General features: G+C 38.7%; 1 protein-coding gene across 4 annotated transcripts in view; it reads left to right on the plus strand.

The window, feature by feature from the left end:
- PRKG2 (protein kinase cGMP-dependent 2) overlaps positions 1–20,919 on the plus strand; it is a 115,436-nt gene that overhangs the window by 92,661 nt on the left and 1,856 nt on the right. For all 4 annotated transcript variants that reach the window (XM_004383107.2, XM_023737600.1, XM_004383106.2 and 1 more), the window contains 3 exons: positions 808–930; positions 5,614–5,676; positions 18,938–19,004. In XM_004383107.2, the coding sequence (XP_004383164.1) occupies positions 808–930; positions 5,614–5,676; positions 18,938–19,004 (253 nt within the window). The remainder of the gene's footprint in view (positions 1–807; positions 931–5,613; positions 5,677–18,937; positions 19,005–20,919) is intronic.

Genomic DNA, 20,919 nt, shown 5'->3' on the forward strand with positions numbered 1-20,919 from the left:
ATGAGAGACTTTTTGTATTATCTGTAATGAGTTTCAAATATTCATTGCTTAAGATTCCTAAGGAAGTAAGAACATTTTTCAGACGGTCATTGAGAGAGAAAAGTTGCTTAAGGTCTTGGGACTCAAAGAATTCTATTTCAACTACTTGCTTCTTCATCCCTGGGAACATTATCAGCTCCATTTCTAAAAGATATATAATGGTTCCTGTGAGTAACCAGAGAATAGGACACTATACATCCCAGTCTTCATCAGCTGGAATAAATGGTTACAAATCTGTTTCTGTTGAGTCGATTCTGACTGATAAAAACCCTATAGGACAGAGTAGAACTGCCCCATAGGGTTTCTAAGGAGCAGCTGGTGGATTTGAACTGCTGACCTTTTGGTTAGCAGCCAAACTCTTAACCACTGCACCACCAGGGCGCCAAATGGTTACAAGGGGTGGGGAAATAGAGTGAGGGAATAAGGAAGGGGAGGAAAAAAAAAAACAGAAGAATATAACAGAGTTGCTAAGATAGCCTTGAGCTCTCATTAAAAAAAAAAAAAAAAGTTGTGAAATTGTTTTTATAAAATTTTTAGGGAAGAACATGAGAAAAGTTAATTTTAAATGTCCTGAATGTTAGCGTATATCCATATTTGTTATAAACAACTAAAGAAAGCAAAGAAGGAAGGAAGGGAGGGACGGGGGGGAGGAGAAAGGGGGAGAAGGCGGAGGAAGCGAGGAAGGGAGGGAGGAAGGAAATAAATGGATAATTTCCAAACGTTCCTCAGACTCTGGTTTTAATGTGTCCTATTTTGGATTTTCCTTAGCCCACCCTTTTCTGGTATTGACCAGATGATGACCTACAATTTGATTCTCAAAGGTATTGAAAAAATGGATTTTCCCAGAAAGATAACAAGACGACCTGAAGATTTGATTCGGAGGCTTTGCAGGTGAGAATGACAATTACAGGAGTAGGAATTTAAGGAGCCCCTTGTCTTGGGGAAAGTGTGAAGGCTTTCGGTTTCTGTTTTCACACACTTTAAAGTTAGGTACATATTTACTTTTGTACTTTTCTATGTAGTAAAATTACATTTAAAGAAAGCCCTTTTCTGTTTTGCAGTCTAATCTAAGAGTTTGAGTTTACCTCATGTTATGGAATCACCAAAACCAAAAACCAAATATGTTGCCATCAAGTTGATTCTAAATCATGGCAACCCCATGTGTTACACAGTAGAACTGAGCACCATAGGTTTTCTTGGCTGCAATCTTTAGGCTGTACCACTGAGTGGGTTCAAACTGCCAACATTTAGATTAGTAGGCCAGCACAAGCCCTTTGTGCCACCCAGAAATTTATAGAATCATATTAGCTACGTGTAGAGTAAAACAGACTCACATTTTTTAGGTTACCTTTGGGAATCATTTTTAACTGTTTGAGAGTGAAATGACCAATACCAATGGACTGGTATTGGATATTTTTACGTTCCATTTCACTTTTGACAACTTCCAATTTTCCTTGATTCATATTTCATACATTCCACATTCCAAATACTAATGGATGTTTGCAGCTGTTTCTTGTCATTTTGAGTTATGCCACATCAGCAAATGAAAGTCCTGAAAACTTTACTCCATCCACATCATTAAGGTCAACTCTACTATGAGGAGGCAGCTCTTCCCCAGTTGTATTTTGAGCGCCTTCCAACCTGAGGGGTTCATCTTCTGGCGCTATATCAGACAGTGTTTCACTGCTGTTCACAAGGTTTTCCCTGTCCAGTTTGTTCAGAAGTAGACCACCAGGTCCTTCTTCTTAGTCTGTCTTAGATTGGAAGCTCTGCTGAAACCTGTCCACCATGGGTGACCCTGCTGGTATTTGAAATACTAATGGCAAAGCTTCCAGCATCACAGCAACATGCAAGCCACCACAGTATGACAAAGTGACAGATGAGTGGTCACATTCATTGTCAAAAAGAACATTTCAAGATATATCCTGAAGTACAGTGATGTCAGTGACAGTGTAATATCCATACACCTACAAGGATGACCAGTTAATATACGATGTTACTCAGATTTACACACCAACCACTAATGCCTAAGATGAAGAAATTGAAGACTTTTACCAATTTCTGCAGTCTGAAATTGATCAAACATGCAATTAAGATACGTTAATAATTACTGGTGATTGGAATGCAAAATTTGCAAGCAAAGAAGGATCAGCAGTTAGAAAATATGGCCTTGGTGACAGAAATGATGCTGGAGGTCTCATGATAGAATTTTACAAGACTAATGACTTCTTCATTGCAAATACCTTTTTTCAACAAGATAAACAGCAGCTGTACATGTGGATCTCACAGGATGGAGTACACAGGAATCAACTCGACTACATTTGTGGAAAGAGATAATGGAAAAGCTCAGTATCATCGGTCAGAACAAGGCCAGGAGACAACTGCAGAACAGACCATCAATTGCTCATATGCAGGGTCAAGTTGAAGCTGAAGAAAATTAAAACAAGTCCACAAGAGCCAAAATACAACCTTGAGTATATCCCACCTGAATTTGGAGACCATCTCAAGAATAGATTTGACACATTGAGCACTAATGACCAAAGACCAGAAGAGATGTGGGATGACATCAAAGACATTATACAAGAAGAAAGCAAAAGGTCATTAAAAAAGCAGGAAAGAAAGAAAAGACCAAAATGGATGTCAGAAGAGACTCAGAAACTTGCTTTTCAAAGTAGAGTACCTAAAGCGAAAGGAAGTAAAAGCTGAACAGAAGATTTCAAAGGGAGGCTCAAGAAGACAAAGTAGTAAAGTATTTTAATGAAATATTCAAAGACCTGGAGTTAGAAAACCAAAAGGTAAGATCACGTTTGGCCTTTCTCAAGCTGAGAGAACTGAAATAAAAATTGAAGCCTTGAGTTGCAGTATTGAAGTATTCTATGGGAAAGTGTTGAACAATACAGAAATCATCAAAGGAAGATGGAAAGAATACAGAGAGTAACTGTACCAAAAAGAATTGGTCGCTGTTCAACTATTTCAAGAAGGAGTTTATGATGAAGAACCTACAGTAAAGAAGGAAGAAGTCCAAGGTGCACTGAAGATATTGGCCAAAAAAAAAAAAAAGCCTCCAGGAATTGACAGAATGCCAACTGAGATACTTCAACAAACAGATACAAAGTTGAAAGCATTCACTTGTCTATGCCAATAAATTTGGAAGACAGATACCTGGCCAACTGACCAGAACCAACTGACTGGAGATCCGTATTTGTGCCCATTCCAAAGAAAGGTGGTCCAACAGAATGTGGAAGTTATTGAACAATATCATTAATATTACACACAAGTAAAATTTTGCTGAAGGTAATTCAAAAACAGTTGCAGCAGTACATTGACAGAAAACTGCCAGAAATTCAAGCCAGATGCAGACAAGGACATGGAACAAGGGACATCATTGCTGATGTCATATGTATCTTGGCTGAAAGTATAGAATACCAGAAGGATGTTGACCTGTGTTTTATTGACTATGCAAAGGCATTAGACTGTGTGGATCATAAAAATTATGGATAACATTGCAAAGAATGGGAATTCCAGAACACTTAATGTGCTCAGGTGAAACCTGTAGATAGACCAAGAGACAGTTTTTCAAACAGAACTAGGAGATACTGCGTGGTTTAAAATCAGGAAAGGTGTACGTCAGGGTTGTATCCTTTAATCTGTATGATGAACAAATAATCAGAGTAGCTGGACTGTATGAAGAAGAACATGGCGTCAGGATTGAAGGAAAACTCATTAACAACCTGTGATATGCAGATGACACAACCTTGCTTGCTGAAATTGAAGAGGACTTGAAGCACTTTCTGATGAAGATCAAAGACTGCAGCCTTCAGTATGGATTACACCTCAATATAAAGAAAACAAAAATCCCACCAGTGGACCAATAAGCAACATCATGATAAAGTGAGAAAACATTGATGCTGTCAAGGATTTCATTTTACTTTTGAATCCACTACCAATGCCCATGCGAAGCAGCAGTCAAGAAATCAAACAACATAGTGCACTGGGCAAATCTGCTGCAAAAGACCTCTTTAAAAGCAAAGGTGTCACCTTGGGGACTAAGGTGTGCCTGACCCAAAATATTTTCAGTTGCCTCATATGCATGCCAAAGCTAGACAATGAATAAGGAAGACCAAAGAAAAATTGATGCCTTCAACTTATAGTATTGCTGAAGAATATTGAATATACCATGGACTGCCAGAAGAGTGAATAAATCTGTCTTGGAAGAAGTACAGCCAGAATGCTACTTAGAAGAAAGGATGGCGTGAATTCATCTCAGGTACGTTGGACATGTTATCAAGAGGGACCAGTCCCTGAAGAATGACATCATGCCTGGTAAACTAGAGGGTCAGCAAAAAAGAGGAAGACTCTCAAAAAAATGGATTGACACAGTGGCTGCAACAATGGGCTCAAACATAACAACGATTGTGAGGATGGCACAAGACCTGGCAGTGTTCTGTTCTGTTGTACATAGTGTCACTGTAAGTTGGAAATGACTCGATGGCAACAACAACAGAGATAGAAAAAAAAATTAAACTTAGATTAATAAAAGTCATTCATATACAACCTTGTTATTTTGAGAGAAAATCTGTAGTGATGATAAAGTCTTACTATATAGTCTGTCCTCTCAAGCTTGATTAAAAAATACTCCTCTAGCCATATTTTGGTTAAGAGCTTGGCTGCTAACTAAAAGGTCCGAGTTCAAATCCACTAGCCACTCCCTGGATACCCTGTGGGGCAGTTCTAGTCTGTCCTGTAGTTCACCATCAGTTGGAATTGACTCGATGGCAAAGAGTTTTTTTTTGTTTTTGGTTAGCCTCTTTTAAAATTACTCAAAATACATACACGTTTATAATTTTATACTTACCATTAAAAATAATTTATTACAGAAGCAAAGACTTCTAGAATTTTTGTTTAAACTTCATTTTGCCACTGTTTATTTTTTGTGCATTTGAATGATTTTTAAAGCATTAAGATTTAATAGATTTAGAGTGAGAAACCTAGCTGTTGGTTGCCAGCAGGCATTCCTACCTGCTTATAAGATTCCAGCTTAAATGTAAATGATTCTCTAAATCATTCCCTGATTTTCTCAGCAGAGTTGATCAAATAGTATTCTCTTGTTCTTTTAAACCTTTACTCATATCTCATATCTCCTTCAAAGCACTAAGATACACACACACAGGCACATACAATCACACATGCACACACACTCCAAAACCAGTTGTCATCAAGTTGACTCTGACTCATGGCAGTTCCATGTGTGTCATGGTAGAACTGTGCTCAATGGCTTTTTCACTGACTGATTTTTCAGAAGTAGATCACCAGTCCTTTCTTCTGAGGTGCCTCTGGGTGGACTCCAACCTCCAACCTTTTGGTTAGAACACAAACACAACCACTAACTCTCGTTCATTTGTGGGCTCCTCCAGGGCAGGGACCCTGAACTCAGATGACTGGCCTGCAGTAGGAAGTGTATTGATGTTGTTGAAGAAATGAATGAATGAGTAAATAAATAAATGTTAAACTTTAATTTAAAATTTGCTTAATCATAACCATTATGAACTTCTTTTTAAAAAAAATTTATTTTAGGCAAAATCCAACAGAACGTCTGGGAAATCTGAAGAATGGCATCAATGACATTAAGAAACACAGGTATCATACTTACTTCTTTGCCCAGAAAAATGTAGTAATCTTGACAGCTTCTCTCAGTAGGTCATGAGGGTCCCTTTACAGACTCTCAATTTTTCCTTTTTGGTGCTTTGCTTTCTCTCTACATATGTGTTACTAAATGCAGTTACAGTTATCAATTTCAAAGTGATTTCTTTAAAGCCAGAATGAATGTGGATTATATAACCGCTGGAAATTCCTGTCAAAAATGGGTGAAGTATAAAATCACATCTCCAAATCGTAGTAACTGAACTTTTTATTCACTGCCTTTTTTTTTTTTTTAAATATCTCCTTGGATCCTATAAAGAAATTAAGTTCTAGTTTTGACATTTAATTTCTAAATACTGTAGGATATAGTCATTGTTTAGGTGTCAGTACTCATGAGAATGGAACAGATAAATCAATTGTTCAATTGTACTCTATTCTGGTTTTAATAAATAGTATGCATTCATTTTTAAAATAATTTTCCTTTCCCGGCTACCACCACTGACTGCTCTGACTGGGATCACAATAGTGGGTCCCAGACGGAGCTGGAGAAAAATGTAGAACAAAATTCTAACTCACAAAACAAGACCAGACTTACTGGCCTGACAGAGACTGGAGAAACCTCAAGAGTATGGCACCTGGACACCCTTTTAGCTCAGTAGTGAAGTCACTCCTGAGGTTCACCCTTCAGCCAAAGATTAGACAGGGCCATAAAACAAAATAATACTAAAGGACACAGCAACCCAGGGGAAAGGACTAGAAGGCAGGAGGGGAGAAGAAAGCTGGTAATAGTGAACCCAAGGTCCAGAAGGGAGAGTGTTGACATGTCATGGAGTTGGTAACCAATGTCACAAAACACGATGTGTACTGATTGTTTAATGAAAAACTAGTTTGTTCTGTAAACTTTCATCTAAAGTACAATAATAAAAGAAAAAAGAAATTAAGAACCCATAAGCTTCTAATACATGAGTTAAAAAAAAAGAAAAAGAAAAAACCAGCAAAGTTGTGTAGCATTGAAGGCTTTGGGGGACTAGGGAAAAAAGCTATAACATACATTTGTGATTTTAAGTATGCCACAAATTTCGGGGTGTTATCACACTGTACTGCATGGCATTAGCATAATCAAGTGAAAAAAGTTTTTTTTCAATTGAATTTTGACACCTCATGTCATATTTCACTTTTTGGGTAAAGTACATTAATTTCCACAAATCCTCAGACAATGTTTTACCCTTATGCAGTAATCTAACATGCACCTTTCCAGTTCTGTGATTTGTAAAACTAGCCTTCAAACCATTGATAATTTCCATAAGACTTCCTGTCTGATTTAGCTAAATATTCAGTTGTGGCAGTTCAAGCCTTCAAGATTTTTGTTTTTTTAAATCATTGTGTTGCCCAGTTAGGGTCCGTGCCCCGGAGCAGTCGAGCCAGTGAAACGTACTCCAAGTCAGAAAGAGAGAGAGTTTATAAGGAGGTGACACCAACAGGGAGTCCGGCAGCAACGCAGTCAGTCTTTATGGATTCCTGAAAGGCAATATTACATTACAGTTTGTATATGATTTTTACAAGAGTTAGAAGTGTCTTTTGGCACATCGCCCACAGATGGCTGTATGAGTTACACATTACAAGATAAGTACAAGAGACTTCTTATCAGACTAAAGAGATACATGCTGGGCATTTCCTTATCAGGCTAAAGATTTACAGACTCAGCATCTGAGCTCTAATCTCCATATGGGGGGTCGTAAGTCACAGGTGGCAGGACAGAGCAAAACAAATTCATTAACAAAGTATGCGGAAAGGAGAAGGCAGGCAGAAAAAAACTTATAGGTTCATCATGGTGTTAGTTTGTTAAGCTCTCAATCACCCAATTTGAAAAAGGTGAAAACATGCTGTGGAGTATTAAGGTCACAAATGCTTGACTAATTCTTGCAAGCCTCAAGGTGTTTTAATTTTGCTTATGATTTACAGACATAAAATATCAGTTAGAATAAATTAATAGTACAAAAAAAAATGTAGGGGTTTAATTATTGAGAACCTTTGAATACACTGATGTGTCGACTTTTGGAAATGAAAATACCTCTCAATATTTCATTTCCCTGTGGATAGTTTTACTGAAAAATTAGGGGCACATGGACCCAGTGTGAAACTAAAGCTAGAGATGCAGCAGAATAGAACCCCATTTATCCATTTGCCTTAACAGTAGTGGTACAGCTTCAAAAAAAAAAAGAATCTCTGAGCTGCCAAACAAGCTTTATCTGTTCATGAACTTATTGAAATAAAGCCAAGTATTCAACATTGTAAATTCATAGCTGGCTCTGCCTTAAGGATGTTTTAGGAAGGACTGGAGGGAAGGACAAAGAAAGAGAAAGAGAGAGAGAGAAGATAGACATCTATGGATTTTATAGACATCAAAATGCTTGTATTATTTTAATGTTCTTTGTCAAACTTTGAACTGCCTTCAGTTTTAAAGCTCATTATTCATTTTAGATTCCAATTTATTTTTCTTCCCACACTACATGCTGTTATCACAATTTCTTTTCTCATTATAAAATGACACATAAACACACCATTCATAGTGAGGAAACAAGTGTCTTGTCAATTAAAGTCATGGTTTCAATATATTTTCCTCTTTTCTGTCATTAAAGAAGCTCTCCACGTTTTGCTCTGGGGTAGCTGGGAAATAGAAGTGATATAATTGTTAACAGACTCCAGCTTTATCTTTCACTTCTTATTTACCTGAGGCTCATTTAAATTAGCTGTCAAATCCATGATTGGATGCACATGCAAATTGATGCTAATTGATTTTCTCACCTCAGCATGGTGATAAAGAATTTTGAATTTTCTTCCCTGTAGGGACTAATTTCCAATTCTTCTTAATAGGCTGAATGTTCTTTGCCACTTAATAGTGGGTTAGGAGTGCAAAGTGTAGGGTAGAGTTCATTAATAGACCAAACTTACACAGTGCCTACCTTCCAGTGAGTCCAGAGAGCTTATGAACCTTATTTCATTCTATTTTCAGAGCTTTTTAAAGTATATAAAGATGGGGGAAAAGCAAAACTGAGAAATAGTGCTCTCTCTGCCTCCGATAACCAAACCCATTGCCATCTAGTCTATTCTAACTCATAGCGATCCTAGAGGACAGAGTAGAACTGCCCCAAAGGGTTTCCAAGGAGTGGCTGGTGGATTCAAAACTGCCAACCTTGGTTAGCAGCCAGACTCTTAACCACTGTGCTAAAACCTTCCACAAAAGTCTCTGAGGTATATAGATTTTCTACCCAGTATATTCTTGGAATTTAAAAAAAAAAAAAAAATTCTTCCTAAAGTTTGATGTCAGATTTTCTCACTTTCCTCTAAAGTAAAACTTTTATTTTTTCTTTTTTTCTTACAGAACTATTCACTTTAAATTTGTATTTAAGAACAGTACAGTTAAACCTGGCATATTGTTAGATGGATTTGTCCACTCTAAGTGTTAAATCATCTTTTCTAAAGGTAATTACAGAGATCCCCTCCCTTGTTTACTATCAGCTACCAGTTGGCCTTGAGGCTACTCATGGTGACCTCATGTTTGTCAGAGTAGAACTGTGATCCATAGAGTTTTCAGTGGCTGATTTTTGGAAATAGATCTCCAGGCCTTTTTCAGAGGTGCCTCTGGGTGGACACAAACCACCAACCTTAACTGTTTGTACTACCTGAGCACTCCCCCTATTTACTAATTCATAAGCTAGGCACCAATCCTGTCTCCTAGTACTTAGAAGGGGTCTAACACACGTGTAAGGAGCTCTGGTGGCACAGTGGTTAAGAGCTCTACTGCTAACTGAAACACTGGCGTTTCAAACCCACCAGGTGCTCCATGGGAGAAAAGACCTGGTGATCTGCTCTTGTAAAATCTAGGGGCAGTTCTACTGTGTCCTATAGGTGTTGCTATAGGGTCGCTGTCGACCCAAAGACACACAACAACAACAATACATTTGTAGAGTACAATTAAATCTTTCCTGCTAGGTAAAGAAATAATTTTTGAACGTTTTAAAGTCATTTTTAATGTTTCAAGTCTCTGAAATTACTTTCAAGAATAGCTTATTCATGAAGAAGCAGTTTGTGTACCATTGCTGCTAATAGTTCTTCCGTGAATATTTTTTACACATGAGTGGATGCTGGCGCTTGCATTAGTTAAACATAGGTGGTGTCAAAAGGCCAAGTATTAAGTGAATAGCCACCCATCTTAAGTAAATATTGCCTGCCGTAAGTCAAATTGTAACAAGCAGTCAGCAAGAAATGCATTTTTGAGTTTGCTCTTTGATTCAGTAGATTAAGAGTAATGATTTCTGTTACTATTTATCGAATAACTTCTGGGTAGAAAGCATTGTAAAATATGATGAAAGGAATTGTTACAGTATTTGGTATCCAAAGAAAAGAATTCAGAGAACTGTATACCAAGAAACCCCTAAAAATGGAGCCCCAGTCTGTGCAAAGGAGCCATTGGATCCCCACGAAACTGAGAGCAAGTGGATCAAAGAGAGGACTTCTGTGGTTTCACTAGAAGGGCAGAGGAAGCCATTGCTGCCTGCCTGTTACTGTGGCTAGAGTCATGGCAGTTTATACCAAGATGGCACTGTGGGTTATGGATGGCATCTGAAATGGAACGGACTAGACCCTGTCCTCCCTGTTTTTAGTACCTTTCACCATGAGTCGGAATTGACTGAAGGCAACAGTTTTTGTTTTTTTGGTTCCTGCTAAGCTTAGACCAAACCAAAACACCAAACCCACCACCGTCGAGTGGATTCCAACTCGTAGTGATGCTATAGGACAGAATACAACTGCCCCATGGCGTTTCCAAGGAGCAGCTGGTGGATTCTAACTGCCATCCTTTTGATTAGCAGCTGTAGCTCTTAACCACTGTGCCACCAGGGCTCCAAGTTTAGACCAGGGGTGGGAAATCCATTCAAGGACTAAACCAAAACCAACTCCCAGGATCAGCAGGGATTGAGAAAGATTGAAAAAAAACAAAAACAAAACCAGTTGCCGTCAAGTCCATTCCAACACATAGTGACTCTATAGGACAGAGTAGAACTGCCCCATAGGGATTCCAGTGGACGGCTAGTGAATTCAAACTGCCTGCCTTTTTGTTTAGTAGACGAGCTCTTAACCACTGGGCAACCAGGGCTCCTGAGAAGGACTGGAGAGCCGAATTTCTAATATGGCTGACAGAGGAATAAGAAGCCTCCTAAAAGTCCCCCTGCGTCAGTCTCACACCCACTCAGCACCCCAACCCACATCCTGGCCCCTGTGGTCCATTCTGCATATTTGTTACAGTTATTTGCCTTCAAGTCACCTCCAACTCATGGTGACTGCATAGGGTTTTCAATGGCTGTGAGCTTTTGGAAGTAGATCACCAGGCCTGTCTTCCAGGGAGAATCTGGGTGGACTCACACTGCCAAGCTTTGGTTAGTAGCCAAGCACTTAACCATTTGCACCACCTAGCGACTCCTAGATTACTGATAATGGAAGCAATAAATGAAAGAGCTCCATCTGACTGTCAGCTTAACCTCATATTTTCATAGATTACTGTAAGCAGTGTTTTTATCTTGGAACTTTTCAGATCCCTATCACCAGGACATCACCACCATGACAGTCTGATGTTATAAGACACGATAGTAAGAAGTCCTGTGCAAGCCTGTTCTTGTAGAGCCATTCGTTTATTCAGTAAACATGTATTGAACCCCTGTCCTGTGTCAAATGCTGCCCCAAGTACTAGGGACTCAAAAGGAAAGGAAACAGAAAAATACTCCTTGCCCTCATGGGGCATGCATTTTATTGGGGGAGGCAGAGAGTAAGCAAAATAACTAAGTAAATATGTTGTTGTTGTTGGGTTCCGTTTCCTACTCATAGCAACCCCATGTGACAGTAGAACTGCCCTATATGGTTTTCATGGCTATAATCCTTATGGAAGCTGTTCGGGAAGTCTTTCTCTTGTATATTCAGTAGCAGTAAGTGCTTAGGCCATCACCTATCTGTCAGTTTATTATACTGTGGTTGTCTGTGTGTTGCTGTGATGCTGAAAGCTACTCCACCAGTATTTCAAATACCAGCAGGGTCACCCATGGTGGACAGGTTTCAGTGGAGCTTCCAGACTAAGACAGACAAGGAAGAAAGGCCCAGTGATTACTTCTGAAAATTAGCCAGTGATAACACTGTGAATCACAACAGAATATCGTCTGATATAATGCTGGAAGATGAGCTGCCTAGGTTGGAAGGCACACAAAATACTGACTGGCAGCAACAACGGACTCGAGAATACCAACGATCGTGAAGATGGTGCAAGACACGGCAATGTGTTGTTGTGTTGTACACGGGGTTGCTATGAATCGGAGCCAACTCGGCGGCGATTAACAACAACAAAGTGCTAGGGAGAAAAAAATGAAGCAAGGAAGGAGAATAAAAGTCTATATCTGTGGGAGGTGGGGGTGCAGTTTGAGACTGAGTGGCCAAAGAAGGCCTCACTGAGAAGATGACCTTTGAGGAAAGACCTAAAGGTATTGAGGGAGCAAACCATGTGAAAATCTAAAAAAAAATACAATCTGGTCAGAGGGCCTTGAGTTCAAAGGCCTTGAAGTGGGAGCAAACCTAGCCTGTTGGAAAATAGTGAGCAGACAAAGGGCAAGGGAGAAAGAAGTAGGCAATGCTGAGAGGGGAGGAGTAGTGGTGGAAAGAGCAATTTTGTAAGGCCCTTGGGTTATGGTAGGAGTCTCCGGATGGTGCAAACAGTTAAAACACTCGGCTGCTAACTGGAAGGATGAAGGTTCGAGTGCACCCAGCGATGTCTCGGAAGAAAGGCCTGGCAATTTACTTCCAGAAAATCAGCCATTGAAAACCCTATGGAGCACAATTCTGTTCTGACACACGTGGACTTGCCCTGAGTTGGAATAGACTCAAAGGTAACTGGTAGGTGATAGTAAAGACATGGTAGGGATTTTGCCTTTTACTCTGAGTGAGATGTGAAGCACTGGGGAATTTTAAACAAGGGTGTGGTATGACCTGATTTATGTTGTAAATGATCAGTCTTGCTGCTGGATGTGTTCCCCAAGGACAGAAGCAAGAAGACCAGTTAGGAGGCTATTTTAATAATACAGATAAGAGATAATGGTGGTTTGGTCCATGCTGGTAGAGTAAAGGTGTTGAAAACTGCCACAGTTACATATGACTGAAAACTTTCCTGAGAAAAATAGCACTTAATACTTTCAATATTTCCATTAGTTCTCAAATATGTATCATATGGATATGGTTTAAATATTTTTCCTTAAAAAAATTAAATTTGGATTTTCTGAACCTTTAAAACAATAAAAATTGTGGAATTATGTGATTTATTTAAAACAGGCTAATGGTTTGAGATTCAAAATTTCCTACATTCACCCGCCCTCTCCCACCAATGGATATTACAAAGGACTCTTCATAATCTGGCTATTGTAAAAATCAATTACAGAAAAAAAAAAATAAAAGATCACTACAACAGTTGGGTTAAATAAATCTCTCTTAAAGTAGAGAGAGACCATTAATTCTGAAGACATCTCTAAAAAGTTGTAGTAATTAAAAAAAAATTGAGAATCAGATTTCAAATATAGATATGGGCTGCCATAACAAAATACCACAAAGTGAGTGCCTTTAATTAGGAACAGAAATTTATCGACTCACAGCTCTGGAGGATAGAAGTCCAAATTCAGGGTGTCAGCAGTGTTCTCTCTGTCCCCTTAGGGGAAGATTCTTTCTTATACCTTCCAGCTTCAGGTAGCGCAGATGTCTCTTCATGTTCCTAGGCTTGTAGATATATCTTCACATCGTGTCTTACACCCTGACAGGATTTCTCATGAACTGAGGTAGAGAAAAGATGACTCAGAATCTTTGGTCTGAGCTAGTGGAGAAGTTGAGGAAAGAATTGAGACAAGTTTGGTGGAAACAGTTTACCTGATACCTTTTAGATACCTGTAGGATATCCAGTTGGGAGATGATGACTAGTAGTTGCATACATTAGCTTTATATATAAATTATATATGTATGTATAGATATATAAACCAAAAAGCCCAAATCCACTGCCTTTGAGTCAATTCCGACTCATAGAGACCTTGTAGGACAGGGTAGAACTGCCCACAGGGTTTCCGAGGCTGTAGTCTTTGTGGAAGCAAACTGCCACATGTTTCTCCCAAAGAGAGGCTGGTGGGTTCAAACAGCTGACCTTTTGGTTAGCAGCCAAGGGCTTAACCACTGTACCACCAGGGCTCTGAGCTATATGTATATATATATATGTGTGTGTATATAGATATATATAGCCCTGGTGGCACAGTGGTTAAGTGTTCGGCTGCTAACCAAAGTGTCTGCAGTTCCACCAGCCGTTCCTTGGAAACCCTATGGGGCAGTTCTCCACTGTCCTATAGGGTTGCTATGAGTCAGAATAGACTCAATGGCAACAGATTTGGTTTGGATTTTGGTTTATACATACATATACATATAGTTTGTATTGCTTTACAAAGCAAGGGGGGGTGGTTTGGCTGAAAATAGAAATTTGGGAGTAATCAGTGACTATGTATTTTGGAGCCTTGTCATTGGGTGCATAAATATTTATTATGGTTATCTCCTCCCGGTGTATTGATCCTTTAATCATTGTATAGTGTCCTTCCTTAACCTTTGTGGTGGATTTTGCTTTAAAGTCTATTTTGTCAGAGATTAATATTGCCACTCCTGCTCTTTTTTGATTGTTGCTTGCTTGATATATTTTTTCCATCCTTTGAGTTTTAATTTTTTTGTGTCTTTAAGTCTAAGGTGTGCCTCTTGTAGGCAGCATACAGATGGATTGTGTTTTTGTATCCATCCTGCCACTCGCTGTCTCTTTATTGGTGCATTTAGTCCATTTACATTCAGTGTAATTATTGATAGGTATGAGTTTAGTGCTGTCATTTTGATGTCTTTTTTTGTGTGTTTCTCACAGTTTCTTTGTTCCACTTAATTTTCTGTGCTGAGTTGTTTTTCTTTATGTATTTTCTTTTCATCTTTTTCATTGTTGTTGATTTTGTATTTGCTGAGTCTTTAAATTTTTCTCGATTTTTATTTTGATGTATAGGATTGTTAGTTTCTTTTGTGGTCACCTTAATATTTACCCCTGTTTTTCTATGTTTAAACCAATCTTTTATTTGTTTATATTGCTTTGACTTCATCTCCATATGAAAGATCTATGACTACATTATTTAGTCCCTTTTTTATGTTTTAATGTTGTCATCTTTTACATATTGATGTCTCTGTTTCCCTATTTTCAGTGTTTTAGCTTTGATTTATTTTTTGTGACTTCCCTATCTGGGTGGATATCTGGTTGCTCTGTCCTGTGTTCTAGTCTTCAGTTGTTATTTGATGTTACTGATTTTCTAACCAGAGGACTCCCTTTAGTATTTCTTGTAATTTTGGTTTGGTTTTTACAAATTCCCTAAACTTCTGCTTATCTAAAAATGCCCTAATTTTGGCATAATATTTGAGAGACAATTTTGCTGGATATATAATTCTTGACTGGCATTTTTTTTCCTTTAAGGCTTTATGTATGTCATCCCATTGCCTTCTTGCCTGCATAGTTTCTGCTGAGTAGTCAGAGTTTAGTCTTATTGACTGTCCTTTGTAGATGACTTTTCGTTTCTCCCTAGCCACTCTTAAAATTCTCTCTGTATCTTTGGTTTTGACAAGTTTGATTAAAATATGTCTTGGTGACTTTCTTTTGGGATCTATCTTATGTGTGGTTTGACGAGCTTCTTGGATAGATATCTTCTCATCTTTCATGATATCAGGGAAGTTTTCTGCCAACGAATCTTCAGCAATTCTCTCTGTATTTTCTGTTATCCACCCCCTGTTCTGGTATTCCAGTCACTCATAGGTTATTCCTCTTGATAGATTCCCATGTAATTCTTGGGGTTTCTTCTTCGTTTTTTTTTTTTTTTAATTTTATCTGATTTTTCCCCAAATAAGTTGGTGTCAAGTGCTTTATCTTCAATGTCAGTAATTCTGACTTCCCTTGCCTCAGTTTTGCTCCTATGACTTTCTATTGACTTGTCTAATTCTGAAATTTTATTGTTAATCTTTTGGATTTCTGTTTGCTGGCTTTCTATGGATTCTTACAGCCTGTTAAATTTATCATTAAGCTCTCGTGTAACCTTCTTAAGTTCCTCTATTGCTTCGTCTGTATGTTCCTTGGCTTGTTCTGCCTTTCACATGATCTCCTTCCTGATGTCTTGAAGAGTTCTGTATATTAATCTTTTGAATTCTACCTCCAGTAGTCCCAAGAAGTTCTCTTCCTCTAGAAGGTTTCTTGATTCTTTGTTTTGGTGGTTTGCTGAAGCCATCGTGATCTGCCTCTTTATGTGATTTGACGTTGACTGTTGTCTCCGAGCCATCAATAAGTTATTATATTTATTATTTTATGTTTGCTTACTGTGTCCTAGCTTCTTGTTTTTTGTTTGTTTGTTTTGTTTTGATATACCCAAATAGGCTGGTCATGTGAGCTAGTTTGATTTTTGGCGTCTTTGAAGCTCTCACGTCCTGTCTCCATGTGGCTAGAGCTGTTACTCAGTATGTGAGCCCAGGAGTCTGTTTACTTTTCTTGTATGGATTCAGCTCAGGTGTCCAGATTGTTGGTCACCGAGTGTGCGGTGCAGGCTTTCACCTACAGTCCTAGATGAGCAGGGGTGATTGGAGTAGGCACAGGTATCTGGCTGCAGTAGGGGGTCATGTGCTGATCAAGGCAGGGGACTGACTGCTGCCCCTGAATGTCTGGATGGAAGACATGTCCCTGTTCCCTAAAGTGCATAGGTAGGTGGGTTTTGCATCTGGATTATGGGCACCCAGTGCTGTCGGTTGTAAGGACTGGGAGTTACCACTTATTCTTGGACCCCTGTCACAGGTAGCTCAGTGGAGTGAGTGAAGCCACCAGTCCTCAGGCCTCTGATGTGGGTAGGTAAGGACCCTGCTTAATGGGCAGGGTGGTGTCAAATGTCATGAATTTTCCACTGTCGCTTATAACTGATACAGATGAAAATAGGCTTTAGGCATATACCCTGTTGTACTGTGCTAATTAGGGCCTATGCTGTTGAAATGGGCCGACACAGGTCTATGCAGGGGTGAAAGGCAGTCGAAGTCCATGAACCCCTTATGCCTGTGCCTAGGCAAAGGGGCTGTGCCTGCCCTGAGTTCCTGGCTTAGGGGAGCTGGCAGATTATTTTTTACTGCTTGTTAATGTATTCCCTCTCCAAAACCGGGAGAATGGCTCAGGGAATGCAAGGGGTCCTACTTCAGGCCTGGGGGGTTCAGCAATCACTGAAGCTGGATTGGGGCCTGGAGCAGAGTGGGAAGGGGCAGGCAAATGGGAGAGAGGTACTTCCCAAAAGAGTTTTTTTTTTTGATCTGCACAGTAGCTTAGATGCTTGTACTTATCTTTCACCAACTGAGCGCCATTTCTCACTGGTTCTGGAGGACTGAGCAGACCCTCCGCCTCTTGGTCTCTCCCGACATGGAAGATGCATCCTGAGCACCATTGCTTGCCTCACCCCTTGCACGCTGGCCAGTTCTGCCTGCAGGGTGCTGGACCTGGCCAGGTCAGGTCTGGCAACTCCTCGCTGCTTGTGAACTGTCTTTCCCTCCCCCTGCCGCTCAGTCTGATTCCTCAACTTTGTCTTTGATGTTCAGGGCTCCTAGATTGTCATATATAATAGATTCACTTGTTTTTCTGGGCCTTTGTTGTAAGGGGGACCACAGGAAGTGTCTGACTACTCTACCATCTTGGCCCTGCCTCCAGTATTCAGTGTCTAAATGCTATTTAAAGCCATGAGACTAAATTAGATTAACTAGGAAATGAGAGTAGTAGAAAAAGAAGTCCATGGACTGAACCCTGTAGTACTCCAACTTCATAAAGAAATAGCAGTAGTACAGAAGAAGAAGGAGCACCCAGAAAGGTATGAGGAAAGCCAGGACAATAGGGCATCCTGGAAGCCAAGTGAAGAACCTTTTGCAGGAAGTGAGGGATAAACTGTGACAAATGCTGCTAATAGGTCAAGTAAGATGAAAACTGAGAATTGAGAAGATTCAATGGAGTGGAGAGGTTGAAACCTGATTGTAGTGTGGTCAGGAAAGAATGGGTAGATAGTGATTAGATAATTCTAATCAAGGAGTTCTCCCGTAGTGGAAAGGTGAGAAATGAAGTGAGAGTTGGAGGGGAACTCAGATCAAGGGAAGGTGTTTTGTTGTTGCAAAAAATAATAATATTTGTATACTAATGTCATTGAGGAGCCGTGGTGGTGCAGTGGTTAAGAGCTCAGCTTCTAATCAAAAAGTTGCCAGTTCGAATCTGCCAGCTGCTCCTTGGAAACACTATGGGACATTTCTACTCTGTCCTTATAGGGTCACTATGAGTCAGAATCAACTTGACAGCAACGGGTTTGGTTTTTTTTTTTTTTTGAACGGCCTTGATCCAATAGAAAAGGATATTATTGAAGATTCAGGAGTGGGAGCAGGGAGACTTGCTGGATCACATCTTTGAATAGGCAAGAACTGATAGGATCAAATACGCAGTAGAGGAGTTGACCTTAGCTAGAAGCAACGACAGTTATTTCATGGTATGAGAGAGAAGGTAAAGCACAGATGTAGGTAAACCCATTGCTATTGAGTTGATTCCTACTAACAGTGACCCTGTAGGGCAGAGTAGAACTGCCCCATAGGGCTTTCAAGGCTGTAATCTTTATGGAAGCAGACAGCCGCTGGAATGGCACAGCTGACTTTCAGTTAGCAGTGGAGCACTTAACCACTGTGCCACCAGAGTTCCTTCAGATGTAAGCAGGAGGGTAGATATGCTGGTGGGATCTGGTGGAAGTTCTCTTTTTTGTTTCAGTGTTCTCAGTGAAATAGGAAGCAAGGTCATACATAAGTTGAGAGTAAGGATGGGAAGGAGGTATTGGAAGTTGGGGAGAGAAGACAAAGTATTAATGACGAATCTATGGGAGTGTGAGAATTAGTGTACCAGGGAAATCTAGTACAATTGCTGAGTGGCATTAAGTGCTCACTTGAGGTTAGTGGGCATGAATTTAATGTAAGAATAGACAACCAGCATGGTTTTGTGTTTTCCTCTGGCTTCTTTCAGCTTCACTGATTTAGGCATAGAGCAGGCAACAAAATCATCTTGACAGATAAATTGACATGCTAATAATGTATTAGGCAAATAATTTTCCTCTGTACTTTTCTTATTTCTTAGGTGGCTAAATGGTTTTAACTGGGAGGGACTGAAAGCACGGAACCTTCCGTCACCTTTAAAAAGAGAGGTATGGTATCTACTACACTACTCTATTGATGTTTTTCCTAGGAATTTTTTGTTATTGTTAAAACATATTTTAAGTGTTTTTAAACAAATTTTAGTTTTTTTTTAAATAGTTTTTTTTAATTAAGTGAAAATTTCATAGTAGTTGTGATTGTAGGGACTAAATAGTATTGCCTGTTTAATAAATATTAGCTCACAGGAACCAAATACACGTAGATGCCACCTAAGTCCCAAAGTAGTCAGTGTTGGTCAGGCTTACAGATGGCTCCAGAAATATAATGCAAACCATATATAAATTTAATGCAAACCATTTTAAATTTTCTAGTAACTAATTAAAAATGGCTAAAAGAGACAGATTAAATTAATTTTAATTTAACATAATATATCCATACATATTATCATTTTGACATGAGATCAATATAAAAATCTTAATGAGACAATTTTACATTCATTTTTTCACAATAATTCTTTGAAATACTAAGTGTATTTTACACTTAAGCACATCTCCATTTAGACCAGGCAAATTTCAAGTGCTCTGTCACCACATGTTGCTATTGACTATCCTATTGGATAGCGCAGCTCTAGAGAGAGCAGAACATCTGCTAACTTGGGTGGAAGATGACTCAGAAATGATCTAGGTCAGCACCCTACCAACTGGATGCTAATGTGCATTTTGAAGATCTGTCTCATCCTTTGCACATTTTTAGAGTGCCATCTGAATTTTTTTTATTGTAAGTTTAAATGATTTGGGAGAATGCAATTTCTAATATGTTCTAAACGTTGACATTTAAAATAAAACATCACTGTTACTTCACTCCTTTAAATATACCCAGTATAATCTAAACACCACTGAGATTTGGTACTCATCAGCCATTTAAGAACTACAGGCAGAAATATTGCATCATTCCTTTTTCTCCCTGAACTTCTATTTCCACTCAGCTTTCCATCCTAATGTAAAATACTTTAATGCTTGTCAGTCTTTTATTGATCATCATTTAAGTGCTTTTAGATTGAGTATTGAAAATTTAAAAATTATTGTGACAATAGAAATTCTGTGACAACACAAATGTTCCTTCTAGATTCAGTTATAATTACATTTCTAGCATGCCCTATGAAATGACAAATATATGATGAATTTTTAAAGGTGGTTATTAAAATTTGTTTGAAAAGAAATCATTTAATGTACCCGTGGATAAATATCACTTATTAAAAGAATGAGATTAGATTCAGCATCAATTCTATTCCTATTATTATTATTGTTATTGTTATTATTATTATAGATGCAAGTGTTAAAAGCACTATTACATAAGTAAATGGGAGTGGAAGGGTTTTGTTATAATGATGTCACTTTGAACTCCTGCTCATTTATCTCCCCTACAAAAAACATTATGTTGTGTTCTATCATAAATAATATTTTTAATGATCTACCTGCTAACATTTCAATTACATCCTACTTAAATTTATTTGAAGGCAAAGAATTGGAAACCGCCTAATTTGCAAAATAATCAGATACTTGAGTCATTTCACTTTCAGCAGGGTCACTAATATTTTGAATTGTCCCTTTGTTTGGCATTCTGGAGGATTTATATGGTGCAATGAACTATAAAGATTCAAGCTTGGTGAGAAACTTTTATAAAATAGAAGAACAACTCTGGCAATTTTTTTTTTTTTAAATATTCACTTTTAAAAAAAGTTTCTCGATTTGAAAATAAAGAAAAACATCATTTCTGTCCCTTTTCTTTAGAAAATATCTTCTCATGCCAGGTAGCTCCTATGGAATGCAATACAATGACCAAATTCATTTGGTTCTGAAAGGGAGATCTCATGAGGCTGAGACTATGACTCAAGTATGATGATCAGTCATCATTTCTTTGTATTTAACTTACAAGTGAGTGCAATATAAAATCAGTGTTCAGATA

The sequence above is a fragment of the Trichechus manatus genome, unplaced genomic scaffold, assembly GCF_000243295.1.
Source record: "Trichechus manatus latirostris isolate Lorelei unplaced genomic scaffold, TriManLat1.0 scaffold00105, whole genome shotgun sequence".
In the NCBI taxonomy this organism is placed as follows: Eukaryota; Metazoa; Chordata; class Mammalia; order Sirenia; family Trichechidae; genus Trichechus; species Trichechus manatus.